The sequence below is a fragment of the Chlamydotis macqueenii genome, chromosome 8 (assembly GCF_036417535.1).
Source record: "Chlamydotis macqueenii isolate bChlMac1 chromosome 8, bChlMac1.mat, whole genome shotgun sequence".
Classification (NCBI taxonomy): domain Eukaryota; kingdom Metazoa; phylum Chordata; class Aves; order Otidiformes; family Otididae; genus Chlamydotis; species Chlamydotis macqueenii.
Genome location: NC_141563.1, coordinates 22,582,551 through 22,609,044, shown reverse-complemented (window position 1 = coordinate 22,609,044; position 26,494 = coordinate 22,582,551). Strand labels below are relative to the sequence as shown.

At 36.8% G+C, this 26,494-nt stretch overlaps 1 protein-coding gene across 1 annotated transcript; it reads left to right on the top strand.

The window, feature by feature from the left end:
- Positions 1-296: 296 nt before the first annotated feature.
- Positions 297-24,809, top strand: DNAI3 (dynein axonemal intermediate chain 3). The gene is made up of 22 exons (XM_086754113.1): positions 297-449; positions 1,777-1,815; positions 5,937-6,118; positions 6,665-6,769; positions 7,619-7,777; positions 9,258-9,457; positions 10,201-10,317; positions 11,013-11,203; positions 12,081-12,205; positions 12,309-12,398; positions 12,837-12,926; positions 13,666-13,794; positions 15,772-15,845; positions 17,240-17,387; positions 18,115-18,202; positions 19,607-19,740; positions 20,518-20,581; positions 21,018-21,148; positions 21,819-22,023; positions 22,471-22,562; positions 23,960-24,084; positions 24,686-24,809. Exons 1-22 carry the CDS (start codon positions 302-304, stop codon positions 24,807-24,809), a joined length of 2,760 nt encoding a protein of 919 aa, XP_086610239.1. The 5' UTR covers positions 297-301.
- The last annotated feature ends 1,685 nt before the right edge of the window (positions 24,810-26,494 follow it).

Sequence of the window (26,494 nt, the reverse complement as noted above, 5' to 3'; positions counted from 1 at the left end):
AACTGGAGAGTTTTCACCTGCGCTCATCCCACTGTAGCTCAGGTCCTTAGCTTTCTGTAAGTGAAGCTCCTATCCTAATCTAGCCTTTCACTCTCTTAGATAATCAGTTTCTGTACTTAATCACGCTGGACAGAAGTATTTCCATGTCTTACATATCATACCAAAATACAGTTTATTATTTTAAATTATAGAACATACCTTGGGCTGCATGAGATTACTATAATGATAAACTACATAAAGTCATGGACCAAATTGTCACTCATACATAGTGCATTCTGTTGTCTGTTTAGAGCTTATTGATATGTGTCTTTCTCTAGAGAAATCTGAAAACATGGCAGAAAATCTCACTTCCGACAAGACCTCCTTGAAAGGTCCAAAAACCTCGGCAAAGAAACAGAAAGGTGAAAACAAAGCTAAGGGATCCTCGAAAGGAAAACGAACACAGCTTGGTATGTAAGGTACAGCAGCAACGAAACAAGCAGTAGTCTAGCCTGACTTCACAGCTACCTTAATTATTTTGGGTCCATGCTTCTAAGTAAACCAGATAAATTACAATATGCTATTTTATATAAATAACAGAGATCTACAATTACTGATTAAGATTTTGTAACCAATATATAACAAAGCTACATTGCAATATTTACACTTTGTCTTGGTAGTTTGGATTTAATAGTTTGTGGTGTCATAGTAACAGTACTGAATGGGAAATAGAGAGGGTTAATATATACCAACTGGGGAGATTCACAAAAGCTAACAGCCCAGGGAGAGAGCATCAGGCAGAGAGAGGTGCCCCTGGAAACAGGAGTTCAGGTGCCCAGGATCACACTCTAAAGCTACAATAATAGACCTTGAAAATATACCAAAGTCTCACAATTTAATTTTACAATGCATTTTATTACATTTTTTAATGAGAATTGCTGAGATACTACTTGTGTCACTTATAAAGTCTATAGTTAATGGTGTGTAAGTCTATCAAGCCTTTGCTATGTACAAATATTTTGTTCCAGTTATTCATGCACCTTCTCAGAAAAGGTGGGAATGTACTCTTGCTTAGGTTTTATTTGTTTTGCTTCATGGATTTTTTTTTTTCTGCCATGACAGCCACCTTCCTGAAGTTGCTTTCACCTTTTAATTACTTTTCCCTCCCAGCTGATTAATAGCTATTGTGCTGCAGAGACTACTCTTCATGTCAGTGCTAATCTCTGCCTGTCCTACCTTGCTGTGAGGTTTGCAGATCCTCTCTCAGGAGCTGAAGAAAACCTGGCTCCTGCAGTACCCTGCCACCCAGGGCAGGCCTGTGCACTTCAGCACCGTCAGGAGGCACACACATGCCAGTTCTGCTACTGTCTGATGTTAGCCCATTTATCTCCTCTTCACATAACATGATTTACACAGTAATTGCCCCAGACGGGTGCTATCAGGTAGCAGTCAGTGGACTTTTCAACCATGGAACTGCAGTGTGCACCACAAGATGACAGATTTCTTATGGATTCTCTCTTACGTAGACCACCTACTCAAAATAAAAATGAGTTTTAAATCTCCATAGTTTCAAAATATACTAACATGTCCTTAAGATACAGACTTATTTCAAAAGACTTCACTCATTTCTTGTGTTAAATTTGAACTGAGTAGAAATATTTTTTTTTCCTCTTCAGTGTTTACTTTTAAATGTATATAGCTATTTTAAATATTGGTCTAACAAGGAAAGGACTGTATATTTATAGTTACTTTGTCAGAAAGAAAAATTACTGATAACATCATGTGGTTATATTTCAGGTAAAAAAGAAGAGGTTGATCTTTCTATGGCTAGTATAGGTAAGTACTATGATGACTGGGCTTTAACTAATAGTTTTTGAATACTTTAACCATTTTGAAGCTTCAATGTTACTAATGCCAAGGAATGAAAACAAAAGGGTTTTTTATGAATGGGAAAAAATTAGAAACGATGAAGAAAAGTATCTATTAGAGTAGTGTTTACAGTAACACTCTGAGAAGCAGGCCGTGCAGCACGGAATGCTGAAATGGGTATGCATTTGTAGAAGATGTTTTTATCTTGGGCTGAGAGGAGTTGGGATCAGGGGAAATAAAGAGCATTACAACAGAATTATAGGGTGCAAAATGTTTGCATTTAGTAATAGTTAAACAATGGAAAGAAAATCTTTTATCTTTTTAAAAAACTTTGATCTTTGTGTAACTACTGAATGTGGTGAGATTATTTTAGCAGATCACTTGCTTTTAATCATACATATCAATTGACACTGATTGATGTCTTTTGCTTTATAGAAAAAAAATTGCTATTTAAGCATCACAAGATATCAAGCACTTCTCTTGATTTATGAGCGAGAAAAATGCAGTTTTATGCAGGTTTAAGTGTGAGCTAAAACATGTAATTATTTGAATTGAAATATATTCTTTTATCTTCAATACCAAATAATTTTAAAACTTTTTTTTCATATCTCTAGTTACATTTATCTTCTGATCTGATTTGTGCAGGTTATATAGTTGGATATAACTTAAATTGATATCAATGTAAAATTCACCTACCATTTTCAGGAACTGCCCAAAAGGTTATCTTCTTAATTAGCTTTTAACAGTACAGCTTTTATTGCTAAAAGCTAAAACATAATGTGGCAAATATAGAAACCAGGTAATTTAAAAAGAAATCTTAAATCACTTGTCTTCCTACATAATCCTATGAGTGCATGGGTGGAAGTGAAAATTGCACTTTGATTGACCTCACCGAAATGGGTAAGCTGCAATTAATGAAAATGAACAATAAGTGGTCCCTCAGATAATGGAAGTGTTAGTTACAAAACTGCATTTACGGTGTTCCTGGAGAGACTCCGTTCTGACAGTCAGAATTTTACCTCCATCTAGTGGCAAACAAGGTTAGAAGCCATAATAGCTAAACTTGCTAGAAACTTGTGAGAAGCAGGAAATAATGCTGCTATACGCAGAAACTGGCTGTGCAGGATTTAAACTTTATGCATGGTATCTCCTTAGCGTAAGACCTGCAAGTGTTCTTTAGTTCTTTTAGAGTTTTTTGGTCCTTCGTGAAGTTCTGACTACACTAGGAGTTGTACACTGTTACAAATTATATGGGTACAATTTACTATTAGAACACAATCTGAAGCCTCTTATTAGATACTATATACTTTTTACTGGAAAGCAGTATTCAGTAAAAATGTACATAATAGTAAGAATTCCAGTGTCAGCTCTTTATATTATAATATTGAATCTATAATACAGATCCTGTAGTATAAAATGTTATAACATAGAATTCTGTAATCTAGAATTTTATTCTTTTAGACTAAAAGATGTACATGTTTTAATTCTGATCATTACTTTAACTTGGACTTACTGCAATAGAGCAGTGACAAAAATAGACTATCCTACTCTACTCCCTCTCAAGTGATGTCCTGTATTTGTGCTTAACTTTAATGCATACTTGTATTGTTTCATTTGACATTGCAACCTACATCTCTTGGAAAAGATTTTTTAGCATTAGCATTTGTGGACAAGGCTGTATGCATGATTCAGCATTAAAAAAAAAAATCATACAAGCTTCTTGAATAAACAACAGTTACTCCTGTTGAAGATTTTTGATGGATAAAAAAAAAAAAAAAAATCTAATTTTTTGGTTTTACTTAAATTCATTTGAGCCACAGGAATAATCTTCTGGAAAAAATCCCATAAGAATCAGCAAATTATGTTTATAAATTTACTTTATGTTCTAGCCCTCCTAATTGCAGTAGCCACATAACCAGCTCTGAGGACTGGGATATGTACAAAGTTTTTGTTCCTTTACTCTCCTGTCCATTCTGTCCTGTGAGCCAGCTGTGCACAGTAGAGGATGGAAATTGCATTCTGTTTTGGTGCACAGCTCTAGGTTTCTATCCTCTTTCTATCCTATGAAATTTAATTTGCAAAAGGAGGTCTATTTTTTTTTTTCTCAGATATATTAAAGTGTCAAGTATATCTGTACTGGTGCAGTTTGAACTAGGGTTTGAGTCTGCGCGAATGACATCCTAAAGAGGCCTAATGCCCTTGGCTGTGGTGACCTGGGAGTCCTGCAGTTCCTTAGAACGATTACATGTTTCAAATCACCCTGGAATAAACACTTTTTCTGAGCCTGGTCTCATAGCCAAATTGATAAGCAAAAGAAGAATCTAGGTCTTGGCCTCATTAGCTACCCAGAGTAGATGTCAAAAAGGCAAACACAAGGACTCCGGAAGATAAACAAGTCCTGCCTTGGTCTGATGTTACCAACAGTGAGTTTGGACCAGATTACTTTCAGAGATCTTTCCCAATCAACATCCCTATGATTTTGTATTTTTTTGAAGGATCCACACAGAAATCCCAGAAATCTCTGAGATATCAAAAAGGAAAGTCATGCAATATTGACTACAACTTGTGAAGAAACTGAACTAATGGACTGTACATGCTACAAATGGATTGCGTATGCTACAAAATAAGTAGTGAATGCCAAATAAGTCATACTTGGTTTAGTGCAGGGCATGCCAGAAGCATCATACATGTCATTAATTTTAGTGATGACTGTAACAGAGCGGATGCAGTGGAGGAGCAGCATGGAAAGATTTTAAAGGATAAATGTCAGATTAATCAAACATTATGTATTATGTGATAGGCTTATGCAGAGATTTAGCTTCCTGGCTGATAGAGATTCAGAAGGATTTATTGTTTTGTCAGTCCTTGTCGGCTTAGGTTAGAGATGGCTTCTCAAAACGTGCTGAGCCAGCTGGTCAACATAATCATTTTGGATATGTCAACTTCAATTTAGGGCACATACAAGGAGAAAAATACCACAGGTTCTGGGAATAAAGATAAAATATTAAATAACTCAAACTAAGAAAATAGAATGAAACAAAGAAGATAGACAATATCAGCTATAATAACAAAAGCCATCCTATTTCAGTACATAAAAATCTCATGTATACATGTCTCTAAATCTTTTCCACTTTCCCGTTTATCAAAAAGATGAATATTCAAAGTAAATGCCTACTAACCTTCTTGGACAAAAGTATAGTGGCCTTCATGAAGAATGCTCTTACTATGGCAGCTGAGACACACAGCATCAGTCTGCTAGCATGGCAGTACTGCAGAGGAAGGAGAGAGTCTCTGAGGCAGCAGGACTCAGCTAGCTGGGCCTATACTGGTCTTCATCACTCCTGTCTCTTACGTAAGCCAGAAGGCAGAACATGTAATTTGGGAAGGACCAGTGTTACATACATACAGCTGACATACACTTAACAAGAAGGACTGTCTACTGTCTTCAGATTAAGTGTTTGCAAAGCACAGTTGTCGAATGGCCTGACTGCACCCAGCCTCACTAAAAACAATGAAGGGAACAGCGCCAGACCTAGGATAAGAAAGAGCTGTCTTGTTCTGAATTAATATGAATGAATCTAACAGACATCATGTGCATAGAAGACAACAGCTATATACTCTCCAGTGAAGCTGAAAATAAAGCATCCTTATTTGGGATGGTGCTGAAGCCTTGACAGATTAAACATTGGCTTAACACGGCATTGCTCTCCAGGGAAGGACTAGAGTGCATTTACTCAAGGACTCTCTTAAATCAGAGCCATGCAGTCGTGTCCTTAATGTATTAAAAACAGTTCATTAATGACTCTTCACTAAAGCTGTTAATCACCTGTTGATCAAGAGGGGAAAAAAATGCTCATACTATGAATAACATATTCATTAAGTAGGAAATGCTAGGTAGAGTCTTTTCAGAGATTAACAAAATGTAACATAATTTGTATTCCATGACTTCCAAAATACCAAAAACTAAAGTGAGAGATTCAAAGGCATTCTGTTAGGAAACAGTGAAGATCCAGAGTTATTAAGGTGTATATTTATGTTTAAAAACCACTCTGAATTTGTTTATCATGCAATTTTGCTTTCTTTCATAGGTCACTCAGAAATCTTTCCTTTAGTTTTCACTACAAAGACCCAAGAAATTTTTAATTGTCGAGTTGATGAAGATGTCACAGAAGAAAATTGTTTCAAACTTATTAAAAAAGAGGACATAATTCAGGACCTGAAAACAAGAGCTGCAATTTCTGATTTCCACCCTATCAGAAAAGTCATCCTAGTATGTAGCTTATTTAATTCTCACTTTAAGACTTCATGCTCTCAGAGTATATATTCATTTAATGACAAGGTCTGTCCTTGTTTGCCTGAGTAAATACACCACTGCTGTCATATCCAAAGGCTATAGGTCATGGTCAATTCAATGGTTCTCATGGCTCACCATACACTTTTTTTTTTTTTTAACTAACTTTAGATTTAGAATACGCTAAAAGTAATGTAAATATTACTAGTTTTGATTCTATGAACTGGCAGCACCTCACATATTTTGACTTCCCCTAATTCATAGCATACTTCTTAAAAATCATTAAAACAATTTATTTTCTGTGAATTCTCTGTGTGAAAGATTAGTTTTATCCCAGACCTATTTTTATTACAAAATAAAATCCATCTATTCTTTTCAATTAGCACATGAAATTCTCTGTTAAGAACACAAGATTAACCAAAGACGCCGAATTTACACCAGTGGTAGCCTTGCCAGTCACAGGCTTATGTCTGTTTTGGATGTTATTTGCCTACACTTTTCCACTAATTGTTTTAATTACAATAGGAATATCCAGGGGAAGAACTTCTGTTAGTTTTTGATGCAAAGTTCCAGTATGGACAGAACTTCTATCTTGTTGCTTCTGAGGAAGCCAAGGAAAACTTTCTGAAGGTAAGAAAATCCAAGTATACCACAGAGTTCTTCTATCTATGAATATTTCAGGATCTTGTCTCAAATATACACTTCAGGAATGCTATTGTATTCATAAGCATCTGATGTGCTTGGCATACCAGAATGTTTCTCCAAAGCTTAATCTGATAATGGAAAAATACGTGTGTCACTGTAAAATTATCTTTTATACTGAGAAAGACTGAATAAAAATTTTGTATTTTCCTTCAGAGGGCTAGTATAACTCCTATTGCTGCATTTTTATCATAAGTGTTAATTTCCTCTGCCAAGACTCAGGTTTCTAAGTAATATAAAAGATTATAATATATGGGGCACCTTCAAATAAATATTATACTTATTTTTCACAATATGTATGTATATATTCTTCAACTCATACTTTAAAATGTTCTTGAGTTCTAAATAACTATAGATACATAGAAGATTTCCCCTTGTGCATTACACCATAGAAGAACGTTTACGGGCAGATTACATAATTTTTCAACATAAGTTTGTCACTTAGCAGCCGGAGAAGTAACAATTAATAGAAAGGCAGATTGCAGTTCCAGGTAGGAGGGCCTAATGTAGAAAATCACTATAAATTCTTTTTATATAACAGCGATTTGCTTTCAAGATAGCAGTGTCTCTTTAGTACTTAAATATTAAATATGTAATGTTTATTGGAAAATTCTAATATGCAAATGAATGAATGGGACTTAACCCAATTGTACCCAGGGGCAAGGAAACACAAGTAAAGAATGTGCCTAAAGATTGAAAACTGGGTTTCCAGTTCATACTTACATTTCAGTAACAAATTTTTGAAAAAGCACTATCTCACACTGTTTGATGTCACAGCCTCCAGAAACTGCAGAAGAAAAAGAAGAAAAGGAAGACGAAAATACAGAGGGAACTCTGGAAATCCATCCTTATAAGCCTCCTGTCCACAAACCTTGGGTTTCTCTTGGCAGCGAAAAGGAAGTTGAAGAAGAATCTGTTAAAGAAACTGTTACAAAGGTCAGAATCAACAGATGTTACTCCATCAAATAAATATCACAAGAACAAATTTATTTTAAGTTCCTTAAAAAAAAAAACCACAGAAAATTGAAAGTTGCAATTCTAATTTTTCTTGGGGTCTTTCAAGAAAACAAAAAAGAGAGAGAACTAGCTGAACTTTTAACAAAAACTGAAAGTGCTGCAGAAACTTTTTTTTTTTTTTTTTTTTTTACAATTCTGTTCTCTTTAAACCCTGCAAATAAGGCATGTCAGACTCTATTGGACATATCTACTTCTTAAGCTGTAAATTCAAAAGCCCTGATCATTAGCATCTCTGTGACTTTTTGCTCAATTTACTATCTGGCCAGATTACAAGTTGAGTTGTTGTAATTATATTCTAAGGAGGTAGTTCTGTGTCCACAGAGCCAAATGAACTCGGTTTCATTATATGGATGGCATCTAAGCGACACGTAAAGGCTCTCTTACCTTGGAATAAACACTACCAACTACAGACTATTACAAGCTGACTTTATAGGAATACCTATTTGACACCTACAGATTACACTGAGCAAATTATACATCCAAAAAGTAGAGCCACTCACAGCTGTCACCTAATTTGTGATGTATGGGGCATCTCCATGCATTTAACTGTCCATCAGTGAGTTTTAGCCAATAGCTAAATCTCTGTTCAGGGAAGACTAGCTGAGTTCTGATAGTTCTCAACAACTGGACATCTTGCTTATAGTTAAAAAGATGTCTGATTGTCCTAAAGTTAATTCACAGTCACTAAATTTACCCCACATTCACAGTCTAAGTATTGTATCCTATCTTGCTGGAAAGGTCCACTCAGAAGTATTCTCAGCCTACGTTCCTTTCCACTTCTGTGGGAGATGCTGGGGAAAAGTACCTGGCTAGGAATCCAGGACAAAGCAATACCTCTCTACTACCTAAAATCAAGTGTCTATCTCTCTTTGTCAGTAGAAGCCAGGCCAGATCCCTTCTTCCTTCCCAGTTCCCACTATAAGGAAACTAACTCCTCACTCAAATTTTTGTGGATCCTCTTTGGGGTACTTTTCTCTCCCTAGGCACTGCAAGGGAAGCTGAAATACCTCACCCAAAGTTGAGAATTGCACTAAGAGGGAAGGGATGAAAAGTTAGGTCTTGCAGTCCAATGCAGTATCGCATAAGACCTCCTGCAAATCAATCCTGTAATTAAAGGTGCAGTTTTGATATTGCATCAATTAGAAAATGTAATTCTCTTATCCTACTAGCAGTAAACCAAAACATTACCTAAAGGCAACTTATGTTTTGGAAATACAAAGCTGTCTTCTATTACTTAAGTACATTATTCATATGAGCACTTTAGAATTTCAAAATGCAGAAATATAAGTAAATTTAACACAAAAATAATCAACAGAACCAGTTCTACAATTATATGAACACTGACATTTTACTGAACAAACTTTCTCCTCTGCTAACTACAGAAATATCTCTTTTCCAGATTAAGTATATGCTTTCTCGAGTACGCAGGAAGTTTGGTGCACCAATTACATTTACTGATAAGAATGCTTCACATGTAAAAGACACTTATGTTGAATGCACATCCTATCAAGACAAATCTTTCAGTATTAAAATGCTTGAAAAAGATGTGGGCGTACAGATGGTTCCAAAAGTAAGAGAAGCTAGTACTCAGACAAAATGGTAAGTGTGAGAAGATATTAATCAGCTTATTTATTAAGCTACGTACTCTTTCTGATCTTAACTAAAGTTATGTCAATTAATTCAACTCTTCTGGACTTAACTCAGTTACAAACTGATTAAGAGAATGGAATGGGATGCTCTGTTGGCATCTTAGAATCATAGAATCACATGGTTGGATGGGACCTATAAGATCATCTAGTCCAACCGTCTTCCCACTACCATTGCTGCCACAGCTACTAAACCATATCCTGTAGCTTCTCATCAAGCCGCCTCTTGAACACTGCCAGGGACGGAGACTCCACCACCTCCCTGGGCAGGCCGTTCCAGTGCCTTACCACTCTTTGAGAGAAAAAGTTTTTCCTCAAGTCCAATCTAAACCTCCTCTGGTACAACTTGTGGCCATTTCCTCGGGTCCTGCTTGTTGCCTGGAAGAAGAGGCCAAACCCCTGTTCATCACAACCTGCCTTCAGGAAGCTATAGAGTGCAATGAGGTCTCCCCTGAGCCTCCTCTTCTTCAGACTAAACAATCCCAACTCTCTCAGCCGCTCCTCATAAGACTTGTGCTCCAGACCCCTCACCAGCTTTGTTGCCCTTCTCTGGACATCTTTCTTCTTTCACTCTTTTCCAAAGAGTTTCTAGAAAAACAGAATATACTTAGCTTTTAATTTTACATATTACATGACTTTCTGTCTTTAAAACAGTTTCTGAACTTATGCATGTTCAAATTTATTCCAATTGGTTAGGACCCATCAAAAAAATACAGCCACGCAGTATTTTCCTAGACAGTTGTCAAATGAAGAGAAAGAAGAGAGTCCGTCATCTGAGAAGCTGAAAGACTTTCTTATGTCAGTAAGTTTAAGGTAAAATTACTGCAGCAATACACATTAAATACCTGAAATAATAGAGAATACAAGCAAGAACTCTCGTCTGAGTGGACCATTGGTCTGGTCAAATACTGATTTTTTTTGTTGTTGTTGCTGTTTCTACATACTTTGTTTTGTTTTGTTTTTTTTTCTCTTGCTTGTTATTTTAATATTAACAAATATTAACTTAATATTTGTTTCTGAAAATTAACATAAAGTCAATGCCATATAAATATGATTGCTGGTTTAAATAGATATTAGAACTATTAAAGTTGATAGTGATACATCTTTTCAAACAAGCTGCAAAGCTGATCTTTCAAACATGCTCACTCAAGTAGAAGCTTATGCAGAAGAGCAAAGGTGTTGTCCTACAGCCCTTAGTCATAGAAGTCCCACTTACTCACACTTTTTGCACAAGAATTGGATGATTATACTGTACTTGATCCACACAGAACTAGAGTTAAATTACTGTTAAAATTAGTTGTTTATATGTTTATATGTAAATGGAATAGGGTTTCCTTACAGTGATGCATCACTGAGGAATTAATACTTTCTTTTTTTTTTTTTTTTACTACTGTGGTCATAATTTTGTGTAAAACAAAAGCTGACTCTTTATAGAAAAATTTGTGATTCTACTACTAGTAGTCACATCTGGATTCCTGAAAGTGTTAACTGTTCTTTTCACAAAACAGAGTGGAAATTGCATTGCAGCAAAATGAAATTATGAATGCTTTTTTTGATGACTGGAAGGCTCTAGCAGAAGATGAAAGCAGTTCTGGTGGCAAGCCAGATGTTTGTCTTAAAGCATACCAATCATTTACAGATCTGCGCTATCTCAAGGACAGAACTATCAGCTGCGTTTGCTGGCATCCAACCATTTATGGTAACATGGTTCAAATACTGATTTGAGAGTTGAATGACAGCTATAAGATATGCATTTTTCATAAAATTATCAGCCTTTAAATTGAAAAAAAAAATCAAAATGGATTTAGAATGTCTGAATTGCTGAGTTGAGATGAAGTGAAAAATGAGACAGACAAATTCTTTGTAGAGTTCAGACAGGCCACACAAAGTCCCTTACACTAACATATAAGTGGAGATTATAGGAAAGTTCTCCCTTACAAGGCTCATAAATGGGACTGCAACTGTGCCAGGTCCTTCTGGTGGCTCCGCATACCGTTGTTGTTCTCCCCATGGCTGGTTCTTCTAGCATGCCTAATACTTGTGAGGAATGTTAAAGCCACAATGGGATATGGCTCTGCTGAGTGCCAAGGAGCATCACGAGGCATACAAAATGTCTGCTGCTCCCTGCCGTGGATTATTGCTCTACGCAGCCAGGCTTAAAGGCACAATTAAGTTCTATATAAATGTCCTAGCTGCACAGCATACTAATAGCCAACACTGAAGCCTGTGTAAGAAATTAATTCAGCTACAAAAGATTTTATTTCATGATGGGTGGCCAAGACTATATGCCTGGCACAGCATTTCAGGTGCACTATTGTACCATTAAGGAGTAGCAAAAAAAGTTTAATTTTATCCTGATCCTTAGGTGCTATGACTTGTTAAATAACTTAATCTTAAATAAGAAAAATAATTTCCTCGAAGTTGATCAGTAAAAAGAAGAATATAAATACATGGGTTTTTTGTTTTGGTTTGGTTTTTTTTCACTCTATTCTGAGTATAAATCACTTAGAATAATGAACAGCATGTTGAAACTTGAATTGTCTCTTCTGAGAAAATTAATTTTCTCTCTCAATCAGGGATTATAGCAGTGTCAGCAAGAAAGCGGCTTTCTTACGAAAAGCAAGTTAACCTTTCTGGTACATCATTGCTGCAGCAATCAGTAATACTTTTTTGGAGTTTTTTTGACCCTATCCACCCTCAGGTATATAATGAGGACTTTTAAATACATCACGTGTTTAAATGACAAGAGAACAAACAATCAGTGTGACTGTATTTCTCAACTATTTTGTTTTACTTCTTTCTAGTTAACGTTGGAGTGTCCTGAAGACATTTACTGCTTTCAATTCAGTCCAAGTGATCCAAATATCATTGCCGGTGGCTGCATCAATGGACAGGTGTTAATTCTCTGTTTAAGAATAAAATTGTGTATTCCTGTATTTTCTTACAGTATAAAAATAAGAGTAAAGAGATGTACTCAACATCCATAACAATACATAGTGTCACAAGACAGATATCACGGTTTCAGAAATTCTCTGATCCTGTACTGAAGTTATGTCTGGTTATTCCACAGTTGAGCCATTACTGCATGATGCTTCTCTTCAGTACTGATAAATAGGTCAAGCTGTAAAGACACTTTCTTTTGTTGTTGAGACAAGTGTAGTCTTCCAACTGATTGCATCAGACTGAAGAGGAAATAATTTAAAGACTTCATAAGTTCTAGTGCAGAGAGTGAATGTCTTTTTTCCCCAAACCCCCATGAATTGTATTTGAAAAAATGTGTATTAGTATATAAAGGATTAAATAATTCATAATATACTCATTTTTTATTGTAGGTTGTACTGTGGGATATTTCTCAACATGAAGAAAAGCTGCAAAATGCAAAAACTGTTGCTGATGGAATCCAGATGACAGCTGTTAATATGGTGAATGCTTCAGTTCTAAAAACATTTCAGTACAACTATACGTCTGGGCTGAAGAGAGGCAAAGTCAGAATACAAGTTAACGAGGCAAAATAGGTGAAGGTATCCGGACTGAAAACAGAGGAGTAGATAATCTTTACAATGGGAGACTAGAAAGGATAAGAAACCTAATGAGTTCATGACATAAATCCATTATCACAATATAATGTCTACCTGATTAGTCCAGCTTAATAGCTTTCCTGCATTTTGTGCAGACTTGGGCTCCACTAAGACTGTTCTTTAATGGGCACCAACATAGACGCAACTCTTGTCTTACGAAGTCTATCACAAATGTATAGCATTTGTTGCTGAATATAATACTGACAATTATTCTAGAAGTTTACAGACAGAAAAAAAAAAAGGTAGCTTGGAAGATGAGAAGCAGATTTCAGTGGAAGGAGACTATAAAGGGGATAAACAAAAGAGACTTAAGAGAAGAGGAGGAACTAATAACATAAGCTCATGTATGTGTGTCTGCGGAGGCACGTTGGAATTATTTTTAGAGCTTCATTTTGAAAGGCCTGTTTTGATGTTTTCCACTTTATTTCCAAAGGGAAGGTATTAAACCCCTAGAAAGTTCTATAAACTGATCTGAAATATGAGAAGAAGCATTAGCAGTATGTAAAGTAACCTTTTTTCTTTGACAGGTCTACTATTATATTTTGGAAATACACTAAGATATCTCTTTTTAAAACATTTTTAGCCATCAGTTACACAAGTCCAGCAGATTAGCACAGAGCCGCCTCTAGTGAGATACTGCGCAGTCTCTTCCATAGAGTATAGTCATAAAAAAACAGTAACAGACATACATTGGCTGCCAGACTATTCTGAGGTGAGTTTAAAAATTCATTTTTCTTCTTTTTATAGTTTTCCTAATCTACTACCTCAGCAATCAGTTTAAACTCAAGATAAAATATTAAAGATCCAGTTATTTGTAATAGCTTTCATTATTTCTCACTGCATTTTCTAAATATTAAATAATGTGGTGCCACTTGTCCCGTTCACTGTGCTTTACAACTGTGCTGTGTTCTTAACCTGATACGAATCTGCTCATACCAGAAAAGATTTCTGTAGCTTTACTGAAAATTATACTAAGCCTTCCATATCTAAAATATGTTGAAATTCTACTATGAGCAATCCAGCCTGCCACCAAGAATTCAGAGAAATAATTTAAATTACCTAAATAGCTAGGCACCCAAGAATGGTGTTACTGTAGTTACATTAATTATTCTAGGTGTTGCCAGTGTACTCAAAACTTATATTTTCTGTGACAGTTTTAAAGCTCCATATCACATAGGGTCTATGTAGTTAAAGGGTCCAACTCTATTAAAGGAGTACTGGATGCTCATTCACTATCAAAGTACGGCAAATTGTTGCCCAAATTAATTTGAAATGCAGATATAGACAAATGCAAAATAATTACAGTGGAAAAGCAGGTCAAGAGAAAGAAAACAGATATTTAAAAGGTTTATGCACATTAATATGTCAATTATTTCTGAAAACAAATTTTTAAGACTTCATGGATACCGCAGTCCTTAGCAAAATTACCAGAAAAGTGAGGACAAGGGGCACATGTACTATAAAAAGAAACCTGATACAACTGTTCATTATTAAATTATATTACAGTAGTACCCATAGATACTAATTGGTGATACAAAACATGAAGCAAGGGATTGGATAGCAGGATGCTGTTGGTTTTGTTGTTCGGGTGGGGCTTTTTTTTTGCCAAAGTTCAGGGTCAGAAAGCTGTTTTCATGTTCATCTAGGATAACAGATACGGGAAACTTGTGCTTGACAATTAACACTCACAAAGCAATCACTTTGTCAATATTTAGCAACATGTACTGGGACATACTTTCTGTTATATAAACATGGAATGCGTGTCAGCCTTTGCACATCATTGCGGTTTTTATGGCACAGTTCCTAAAATCAGCAGTTTATTATTACATATCAATGAAGAAGTACTCAAAGTTATATCCAAAATCTAAACCAGGTTTTCCACAGTTGTGAGACTACCATTTTGACTCCGGGTAAGCAACTCATGAATTAAAATAAGAGTAGGATTTAGCCTAAAAAATACTCATTGTAGCTGAAACTTTGCTGCATGGTTGGTAAAGTACAGCTTTAGCCAAAATATATATGTTTTGCATATACTGGAAATTATCTTAGATCAGGGCACAGCCTATAATCACTTGTTCCCCCCGACTTCTTTCCTTTATTTTCCTGAATAAATGAAAATAAATTTGGTATAAAACAATGACTACTTTGTAAATGGTAAGTAGTATAAAACCTGTAGAAAGCCATATACAGAAACTGAACAATTAAAAATTAACATTTGAAGATACCACTACCATCCTGCAGTGTGGTCTAGCTGAGTGCCAGTTTGAGAGAGATGACTCCGGTGTAAACTTGGCAAAGATACATCACTCCCACCACAGTTAACTGTTTGAGATAAATTTCTCAATGATTTGCTCTTTGATCAAGCTGGATAAAAAAAGTTACAAACACAACAGCCTAAGGAGGGCCTGACTCACAGCGGTACCAGCGCGTATTTATCCTGCTGACTTCATTTAGAATTTTAAGTGTTTACCAGGCAAAGCTGATAACAGTTCACTTGAAGTATGTTTGTAAAATGTTTTAACTTTGTAACTACGGTTAATAAGTTCTGATTCCCAAACCTTATCCAAGCAGAAACAGTGACTTAATTTCTAGAAGCCCATTTTATGTGTTGAAGTAATCCCTTAGAAAAGTATAATTGTTGTCTCTCATCATCTTCTTCCCCTGTAATTGTTATTGTTGTTATTTTTAGGAGAAACAAGTGGGTGTTACTTTTGAAAACAAAGCTGAAATTTGCGTGCAGCTTGTAACCTGCTCCCCTGATGGGTATATGCAATACATATTCTACAAGATGTCTTCTAGTTTCCTTTGGAAAGCTTTATGGAGCATATTCCATGATTTAACTAGCACACTTCTGGATTCCTATCAGCCTGTCCTGAATAGCTGAAACTCTGCATGCAGAAGACAAGCACATCAAGTTCTTGGCCAGTTAAGCCCTTTACAGTAACAGCATTAAGGGTTCATTAACTGAAAAAACCTCACATGTATCTGTTTATATTCTGCATATACCTTAAGAAGCCTGTTGGTCACACATGCATCGGCCTGAAGAGCCATACCACCACACAGAGGTTGATTATGTGACTCTTGCACAAAAAGCTATTCATGATTTTGAGGCCAAAGAAGTACTGTACACTATATTTAAACTTGGAGACTTAGCTGGCAAAATTATTCTGTATGAGTCTCCTCTTATGTGGACGAAATAGTCATGATGGTTATGAGTAATTACCCTGTGTGAAAGACCAACAAGGAGGCAGAATGCAAACAGTAGAAACAAATGTTTAGCTTTCCCGATGGCAAAAGCCTTAAGGCTTCAAGGCAGCATGGCTGGGCTCAATCGTGTATTTGCTAGTTACATCAAAAGGAAGGTCATAGGCCGCAAAATTTGGTAATGATACAAAGTTATTTTTCCTAATGAAAACCAGAAGAAGGATTGCAAATACAATTGTTAATAAGTTTACAATGTAATGCAAGTAATGCACATGGAAGAGATAATTTAAAGTACTCACACATCAGGACTCCAAATTAAACGCATTCATCTAAAGTAAAAGCAGGGGAATCTCTAATGTCATCCATGAACAGCAGGAGCCCTGAGCAACTCCTGTTTAGAAAAAGGAAAGAGATATCAGTGATGACAAAATTTATCATTGTCTATATCAAATCTGTGAATGAACGTCCAAAGTAGAGCAACAGGAACAATCAGAGTGCTGAAAACTCCAATGAGATAACAGATTCAAGTGAGTGGGACCATTTGCTTTGAATGTCAGCTAATAAATTGGTACACTAAAGAACAGGGAATGAGGTTCGATTTGGATTATTAGATTACCTCCTACAGAGTTCTGTCCAGTTCTCTGAGCCTCCAGGAATTCTGCGCAGGTAGTGCCAGTAACTTCACCCAGTAACTTTCCATAAGCAAACTGTACAAATGTCATCTGGCTGCTTTGGTATCGTTAACAACTGACAAAATGGTGAATAAAGGTGGAGAATAAACATGCCATCATTTACAAAAGAAGCAATTAAGTATCTAGCATTTGTCTGCTTTTCAGACTCTCTATTGCTATTCAAATTGAAGATGAAAAGTTAAAATCAACTTTAAGATGTGCGGGAAAACTGCATCTGACTGAAACAAAAACAGGGAATAATATTATACAATCATTTTGCAGCTCAGTATTATTTTGGGATATTCCAGCCTCCAAACTTCCTGAAAAACCTTCATCTGAGAAAGTAAAAGAGAAGGAAGATTTTTATATGCGCCCTGCTGTTCCTGATACTTTCAAGCAACCAGATATCTGCTGGAAACCTCTCATAAAGGTACTGTACACAAATATAGAACAGAAGGATCAAATAGATATGGCTAGAACTCCACAGGAGTTTTGCTTCCCAACTCTTTCGTTTTTCCAACAAATTGTGAATTCCTTGTAAATTTCCTTCCAATTATGAAATGAAATACTTCAACATTCCTCTGAAACTTCAATAAAACACATTTTGAAAAGCTAACTCACAAGAAACAGCATGACCATCTCTTAAAAAATGCAGTAGGTGCAAAAGTAGCTGTATTAATAGAGTAAGGTCCTGTCAGCCTTTTCAATCGCTGTGCTATCTCAGTGGGTCCCAAACTGTGAAACATGGTCATGGTCAACAGAATCAGTCAGTCTGATGATGACAGTCATAGCAGTTTGTGAAAAAAGTAAGGTTGGACATAATCTGTTAGGTAAAAAATAAAATAATTTTGGACCTGCTGATCTGTACTGCTCAGAATAGCTGCAGCTGGTGCAGTTGTTGAACAGGCATGACCACTGGAGCTGTTTTTTTATTCTAGAAATATGGCAAAATCCTTACTGGGAAAGGAAAACACAAGAGAAACCATGGGTTTGCATTTTCTTTGTGCTTGCACATGAAGCAGCAAGTACTCTTCGTGGAGTATTACAAATACACTGCAAACTGAAAAGACCTGGTCCATTACAGCAGAAAGTCCTTTAGTCTTGCACCTCAAAGATATGGACAAAATTATTTAGCACATGTATTTTTTTCTGAACAGATAAACCTGTGCGAAAGCGTTACCAACACAGAGTATGGTCCCATCAGAATTTGTTTAAGGGAACTGCATTATCATTACAAAACCTCAGGTAACGTTTTTATTACACCTTATGGGGGAAAATGTTTTTAATAAGCTTATATGTCAGTATATAGAATCATAGAATTGTTAGGGTTGGAAGGGACCTTCAAAGGTCATCTAGTCCAACCCCCCAGCAAGGAGCAGGGACATCTCCAACCAGATCAGGTTGCTCAGAGCCTCATCCAGCCTGGCCTTGAACGTTTCCAGGGATGGGGCATCCACCACCTCTCTGGGCAACCTGTTCCAGTGTTCTACAACCCTCATTGTAAAAAAATTTCTTCCTTAGATCCAGTCTGAATCTACCTCCCTCTGTTTTAGAACCATTACCCCTCATCCTATTACAATAGGCCCGGGTAAAGAGTTTCTCCCCGAAATAAATGTTTTACGTAATGTATGTTATGTATATACATAATGAAAGCTGAGCGATAAAATGTTGAAATATCCAACTCGCATGAAAATGGAGGTTGGAATAGATGACCTTTAAAGGTCCCTTCAAACCCAAACTCTTCTATGATTCTATGTGGTATAGCTAAATGCATCTAGGGAAAAAAGTTTCTTAAATATACTGGTATTCAAAGCATGACATACACGTATTGACTACAAAGATATGTACAAGTACTGAATACAAAAAGAGCAGTTCTGTACCCACAGCAACTCTGCCAGGTTTCACTTCCTAGCCCACGCAAGTCCTCCATCCAGTCTCTTTATCCCTGAAACAGTATGTCTTTTTCAGCCCTTATAGAATACTACTTTTAGAAAAATAATCCTGGAGAAACAGTAATTATTGTAGGTATTTCTGTAGTGCTTTGGATAGAGGTGTCACCCTTCAGTATAGAACATGAAGTTAGCACTTCACATTCCGTAGCAGATCAGTTCTTACTGTGGTGCTTTTTGGTAGGGACACACTACTCATCCTCTGTAAAGTTGGCAAGCTGACACACAGGTAGCCCAAGAGTTGGATTACCTGAGAGAGTGACTGCACACCACACCAGAAAATGCTTTTCTGGCAGTTGAGCTGCTGTGGCGTAGCTGCTCCAGCGCAGGCTGCAGGAGGCAGGCTGTGCCGCTCCGCAGAGCAGAAACGTTAGCTCCTGGTTGCAGCAGCTAAGGGGGATGTGTAAGGGCAGTTCCCACAGAGACAATGATGCTGTGTAAAACTGATGAAGAACAGAATGGTGCTACCCTAAGTAGTTGTCTGGGTACGGGAAGGACTGACTTCAGAGCAGCTGCAGCAACAGGGAGACTCCCCCAGGAAACAATTAACCTGCAAAACTGCTGCTTCACTTGGCAGTCTTTCTTCATCTCTCCTCTTGAAATTCCCCTTATCCATGAACTACCCTTATGAGACAAAGGATTTGCTTGGGCTGATAAATTCCGGTGTATAATAAATAGATGTATCCGTACTGTTTCCCAGAGAAGATGCAATCTCTGAACACACTAGAAGAACTTGACAGAGAAATGAGTACATATACAGAGATGAATACTCCTTCAAGCAAAAATCAGAAAGTGCTAGAGAATATCACCACTGACTTTTTTGTTGGAACTGAAGTAAGTGAAAAAATAATAGATTTCTAACGAAGATGTTAATCCAAGATATCCAAAAGACTGAACAATTAAAGAATAGAGTTTTCACAAATGTATGGACTTGCATGTTTTCTTCAGATGTTAACTAAAAAGATCTTTCTGGACATGCTATATTTTATTCCCACATTAATGCATGTAGTTACATGCTTAAAATAATAACAAACCCCTAATATTTTGTAGGCTATGAATCCTTACTTGAAGGGCAGAATTAGAAGACATTTCCAAAATATGCTGAACTTAACTACCTGCCATCAGGAACCAAGCAGTATTTCCTTATTCCAGAACCCACAAGATTAGTAATACTTTTAGTATTTCCCCAAATGTCAGGTGAAAATGTTTATACTACAATTTCCCCCACAACCTATTAATACTTTAGGATTAAGTCCCAGCTATTCATAGCCCTCTACCTACCCTATGTATCTAAAAATTCCAAAATCTTCCCCAATTTTGAGTTCATGTGGAAATGAAAATTTGGCTTCTAGCTACCTTTTTGCTTCCAGTCACCTTTTCCCCAAATACTGCAGCAAAGCATGAACTGTAAAAATGGAGCACCTAATTCTGCTGGAAGGGCTGCCTACATACGTCATGGTAGGTATAGCTGTTTTAGCAATACATAAGTGATAAATGGTGATCCAAAATTTTAGTGGTTTTTTTTCAGTCATTGGCTGCAAACTTTCATTTTAACTTACTCAGAACACATTTAATATTAAATGCATTTACTTGATTTTTTTGGCATCACAGGACGGAGAAATTGTTTATTCCGACTGGAAAATGGAAATTGATAGTGACTTGATAAAACCAGTTAGTAAGTACAAGTTTCTCAATACCTGTTTTAAACCTTAATATATTGCTAACTTCAAAATATTTGCACCCGTACTCTGTCTTTTTAAGGTTCTTGCTCATCTGCTATAATAGTCTGCCTCACTGGTGACACTAGGATTCAGCCGTACAGCCTCAAAATTATACACAGTTTAGCTGTCATGACAGAATAGCAGAAGCCCTCTCCAGTACCACAGGGGCATCGCTTAGTGCCTGTTGGCACAAATCACACAAGTCACACTTCACAGTAACTAGATCTGCAGCAATTTCAATTCCTCTGTCTTGTGAGGAAAAAAAAATGAGGCTAGTATCTTTGAAGCCCGTGATGGATCCTGCACTCCTGTTTCCCCTTGCCTAACTCCCACTGTGAAGACAATCACTAAAGCACTAGTTACAAGCAACTGCCTTTTTCATACCATTAGGTGAGAAGCACGCTCAGAAATACACCACCCACACTGAAACAATCACTACTCTCCAGAGATCTCCGTTTTTTAAAGACATCATTCTAAGCGTTGGAGGACGGAGTTTTGCCATTTGGAAAGAAGGGGTTACAGTAAGTTACTCTGACACAGCTGTAACATAATTGATAGATATACAAGATAACTATAATAGCCTCAGAATCTGTATTTTCAGAAATGTTTGTAAGTCACAAAGCTTCACAGTTTAGAAATAAATTGGGTATAAGAAGAGCTTTTCCTTTTTCTTTACATTAGAAAACTATTTTTTTTGTAAACTTGCCTTTTACAGAAAAAAAAACAAAGTGAACTTCTTGAATTCCAACCTTGTAAAAACTGTAACTTCTCAACAAATTATTTCTGCTGCTAGGAAAATTGAAGAATGAAGGTAATATGTGCTAAACAGGTCTGAAGAACTCATATTTAGGGTGCAGTCTTTTCATCGTCTGAAGACAAAGAAACGTGGTTTTTTTACAGTTCCTCTCATGTAGGAATCCAGCTTAGCTGCATCTGGCAAAATCTCAAAACCACAGATGTTAACAGCGAAGATTACCTTAATAGGCCAGAAGTGAGATATCAAGTTTTTTTACTTTCCCACAATTCTCCTCCTTATCTGCAGAAGGTGGTACCAATTTTGCCATTGATACAATTTTTGTAATAGGATCATTTAAATTGTGAATGTTCTTAAATGATAGGAGATTTGAAGCAGTGAATGGATAGTACTGTTTGATTGTTGGGTCTCTCTTATTTGTTTTGAAACAAATTAAGAATGGACCGATCCTTCAGTCAAGCTGCTCTGCAGGAAGAAACACTGTGGGACACTGGTCCTTAACCAGACCAGGAGTTTTCTTCATTGGCAGAGACGATGGAAATATAGATATTTGGGACTTACTGAAGAAAACTCATGAGCCATCTCATTTCCAGAACGTCTCCGAATCAGTGATCACTTTCATCAGCCCCTGGATTGCCTCACGTATGTTGATGGTGATAGCACTTTTCTGTGCCATCCTGTTTGCAAAACGGCCCTTGACTCACTAACCTTGTTACAGACAAACTTATATAAGAACATACTTCCACTAATTTAACACTGCACTGTATATACAAAAATGCATATGCATACAGCTGTTCTAAGTGTATGAACTGCCACAGCATAAAGAAACTGAAAACATTTAGCTTTAAAAAACAAAAAAAAACCAACCAAACAAACAAAAAAAAGAGTTTGAAAAACCTGTAAATTTTAAAGGGAATTTCATTTGTTAAGAAAATAAGAGAGCAATAAGGCTGTCTTTTTCCTGCCACAAACAATAAACCAAAGAGACCACAACAAAAATGAACCCTCTGTAGCTCGTGTTTGGGTGGAGGTATGTGTTACTGTTGGAATTTAGATTGTTTATATGTGTTTTTGTCAAATATCTTTCAGCTAAGCAGCATTTTTTGGCTGTTTCTGATGATCTTGGAGTACTGCATGTTCTGGAAATCTGTCAGACACTAAGTCATCCTTCAAGGAATGAGGTTGGTAAGAATTTTTATTAATCTGTGACACATTATCCTGAAAACTCCAACACAGAAACAGGCCTGCCTGGAAAAAAAAACTTGCCTTTAAATGGATGGCAATTTATTTGAGATTCTCCTAAGATCACCTGCAGCAAAGCTGGCCTTGCACAGAGCTCAGGCACCTAAAGGAAACCTGGGTGACAGCTGGTAGAATTCCACTGCTCCAACCTGTCCACATGAAAACACAGTAAAGAGTTCAGCATTTTTTTACCACATGCATAAAATGACACTTGGTTTCACACACTAAAACAATGCTATATAGTGCATAGTGAAGTAAATATACTGAGTTTCTCTTTCTTTACACTTTCTTGTCCACATTTGTGTCATTTTTTTTCCCTGTAAATCTAGTACTTCAATTTACACAACTTAGTATCTGCTTCTAGTTTAGTTAAAGCACATTTTGCAGACTGTTACTAACATTACCACTCATTCATTCTTTTTTTGAAATAAGGACTATCTGTACCAAAGGGCCATGGGAACAATGGAAACAGTTTTAATTTATCTTTATTTCCACATAATTTTCATTTGTTCTTTTCCCTCAGCTCCCATCCAAAGATCAAGCTGGTGTTTTCATCTCATCCAGTCTAGCAGTCTTGCCTGCTATCTAGTCTGTTATTTTTACATCACAAAATCTTCTTCCTGTCCTATCCCAGTTTTAAGTTTATGTATGCTCTTAAATAGTTTATAAGCATCCCATAAGGGCTTGCAGAGCTAGAGTATATAGCAATATAACACCAGGTCAGCAGCCTCATTGTAGTAAAAGTAACTTCTCCAAAGTAACGCAGGAGCTAACCAAGTGCTATAGCATGAAGAAGCACATTGCTTCTGCCCAAATTATGTATGTTTTGGAACTACACTATTTAGGGCATAGAATTATTAACCCAGGAGCAGTCACTAATATTTAGATTATGTTCATTCTAATGGAAGTATTTACTGAAAAATACTAGGTTGTTGAAGAGACTAATGAAAACTAAAACACAGAATCCCAGATAAATGCATAGTGTTAATACTGAAGTATGATATTTTATAGTTTGTTATGCCTGAAGTTGAGTCAGTGAGGATTTGGACTGATTTAGTGAAATCACTAACCGAAAACCAGTTTAGGTATTTCAGTGCAAGTTCCTGAACAGGATGATCTACTCAGAGTCAGAGTAGTAAAAATTATTTAACCCTGGGCATATTTGTATCCCAAATCAATTGCTTTCACTCCACATCTTTATATTGTTTTGCTGAAAATTATTTGAATAGAGATATCTATATTTCCAATATAGATAAACTAATAACACCGTTCAGATAATCAGCAACAAATCTGTCTTTGGGCATGTAATGACCCTTGTCTGTCATTCTGTTAACAGCATGCCAATGTACTTGATTATTTTGAAAGAGAAGCCAAATATCTGAAGTACTGTGAACAAGAGTATCAAGAGTTTCAAGCCAAAACAGAACTGAAATGGAATGGGAGGCACAGAGGGAGAAAACAGTATGTTATACTTGGAATTAAGAAAACTTTCTTTGTTTCTTTGGGTCTCGAAAATGCACTTGTTTTGCTAGGCAGGATTTCTCATAGTATTCTCAAAAATCAGGATGGAAATAATCAGAATAACTTAGAAGCTCCTTATTTCATATTTACAATTCTTACGAGTGGAATAGATGTTCCTAGTCCATGTGAGTTCTGCTCTTGGTCAAGTGAAACTCCTACAAGAGCATTAGAGCCTATGGATATTGGACAGCTGAGAATTTGCTTCTCTTTTTACATCAGTTGCTCTTTCAAAAAGTTGTATTTTGGCAACTTCCCTATAAACATTGTTCCTTAAAGCAAGGAGAGACCCCACCCTTCCATTCTTTATTCACGTAAGGATTTTGTCTATCCGTTCTTTGGTAATGGTTTAATAACACTAACTAATTAACCAAGGAAATGACAATTCAGTTAACATAGCCCTGGGTGATGCCTATTGTCACTAATTTGTGATAGCACTGATACTATCTACTGGAGAGCAATGGGGTCACATACAGGTTTCAAAGCTTAACAGTGCATTATTCCTTGATACGTGTTTTTCCTTCAGAGTATGACTACTGTGCAGAAAACAAGAGATGGAGGAGCAAGAAAATGCAGACTATACCGTGTTTATGAACCTGGAGAAGCAGATACTAATGGATTTAGGACTAGTAAAGGGACAAGAAATACTGTCCTCATCAGATGCTTAGAGCTCATTATCTCCTTTAGAACTAGTGAGCTTTTTATGTCAGGACCTCTATTTCAGCAGAACATGTTTAGCTTCAGAAACAAAGCATCTTGCAGTTACAGATTACTGTTTCATTAACTTTATCAATTTGTTTACTCACAATGTGGTTACAGAACAACTGTTTTGGGCACACTGCCCCCACTATCTTTCATTAATACAGTTATCGTGAATATTCTGTCTGTTTAAATAATAGTTTTCAAAGCTCTCTGTCTGTCAGGACTCTATAAGCTGTAAAAATCTTACACACAACTCAGCCAGTCAAACCAACGAGCCAGTATTCACCTTGCCAATTTACATCCATCTGCTCCCACCAGAGGGGAACCCATTCTGCTCTAGTACTTACATTTGCATAGGCCATCCAAATTCTGCTACTTTGCTCCAGCAAGCATCTCCTCCCTCACCTCCAAGTATTCACTCCTCTTGAAAACTTAGGGACAAGGAGTAGGGTTTTTTTGAGATGTCCAGGACATTTCCTGCTCTGGAGACATGGTGACATAAAACACTCTAGAGCGAAAAACGCTCACCTGAGAGTTGTGCAGCCCCACTTCCTCAAGCTGCCACTGAAGGGAGAACAGGAGGCACATGGGTACCTCAGATGACCACAACAATCACAGTAACACAGGAGATGGAACAAACAGTTACTCAGGCAAAGGCTCCACTCTCACCTAAGGGACTTAAATACCAAACCAGACCCTGAATTGCTCTTACACATCAATGAGCTATTGCAGCCCATGAAGCACAGGACCAAAGATATTTCTTATACTAAAGATGATTTCATCATTAGCTAGCTTTACCCACTACAACTTCCACAAACAATTGTTTCCTCAAATAGCACGTGCAGTCACCTGGGTTACAGCAAGGAAGAGAGGTGGCCATCACTGCTTCAGGAGGATCTATCCCAAGAAGACTGCCACAATGCTCAAAAGGCATCATATAATGCCGCTGCTTATGCAGTCATCGATGCTCCGTCAACAGCAGCAATCTGGTTCTGTTTCCTTAAAAGCAGCCACAACAAATATGTACGAGGCTATAATGTCTCATTTATTACTTACTACACTTAAATGCTAGGGGAGCCCCTTGCACCTCTGCTGAATCCATATGTTGATACACTAAGGGAGGACCATATAAATTACTACACAAATTTCAGGGGCTCCTGAACTAAAAGCATAGATCTGACCACACTGTTCATAAACCGTTCAAATTTCACAGGCTGAACCACTTTTACTTGCCATCATCAGATTAGAATATGATTGTTACTTAAGCCTGGCAACTGCTTGCAAATGGAAGCCCAAAGCCATTAAAATACATTGTTCCCTCAAAGAAATCAGTCTTACTTAGAAGAAGCAGCTTTTACCAAGCACACCGTGGCTGTCAAGTGTATGCATTTCTGTCAAAAGGCAATTATTCCTGAGATCTCTCAAAGGGTGTTATACAGAAGTGTTAATATTTACCAGCGTAAATGAGTAACAGTTCATGAATATTGATGTTCTTCCTCCATCCACAGAGATGCCTCTTTCTTAAGCAGTGTTCTGCTGGTTGTTTGGTTTCAATAGCCAGGTCAGACACCGCGTAACCGAGCAGAGCCTGTCAAGCGGAAATTTAATCTATCAGAGAAGGACAGATTAAACTCTATACGGGTCAGTTCAC

What these genes read in the sequence shown, in the direction of transcription:
- DNAI3 (XM_086754113.1), top strand. Translation starts at nt 302, where the DNA reads ATGTGTCTTTCTCTAGAGAAATCTGAAAACATGGCAGAAAATCTCACT. An exon ending in CTGGCATCCAACCATTTATG is followed by an intron (nt 11,204 to 12,080) that starts GTAACATGGTTC and finishes TCTCTCAATCAG; the next exon opens with GGATTATAGCAGTGTCAGCA. An exon ending in TGACTTGATAAAACCAGTTA is followed by an intron (nt 20,582 to 21,017) that starts GTAAGTACAAGT and finishes TCATACCATTAG; the next exon opens with GTGAGAAGCACGCTCAGAAA.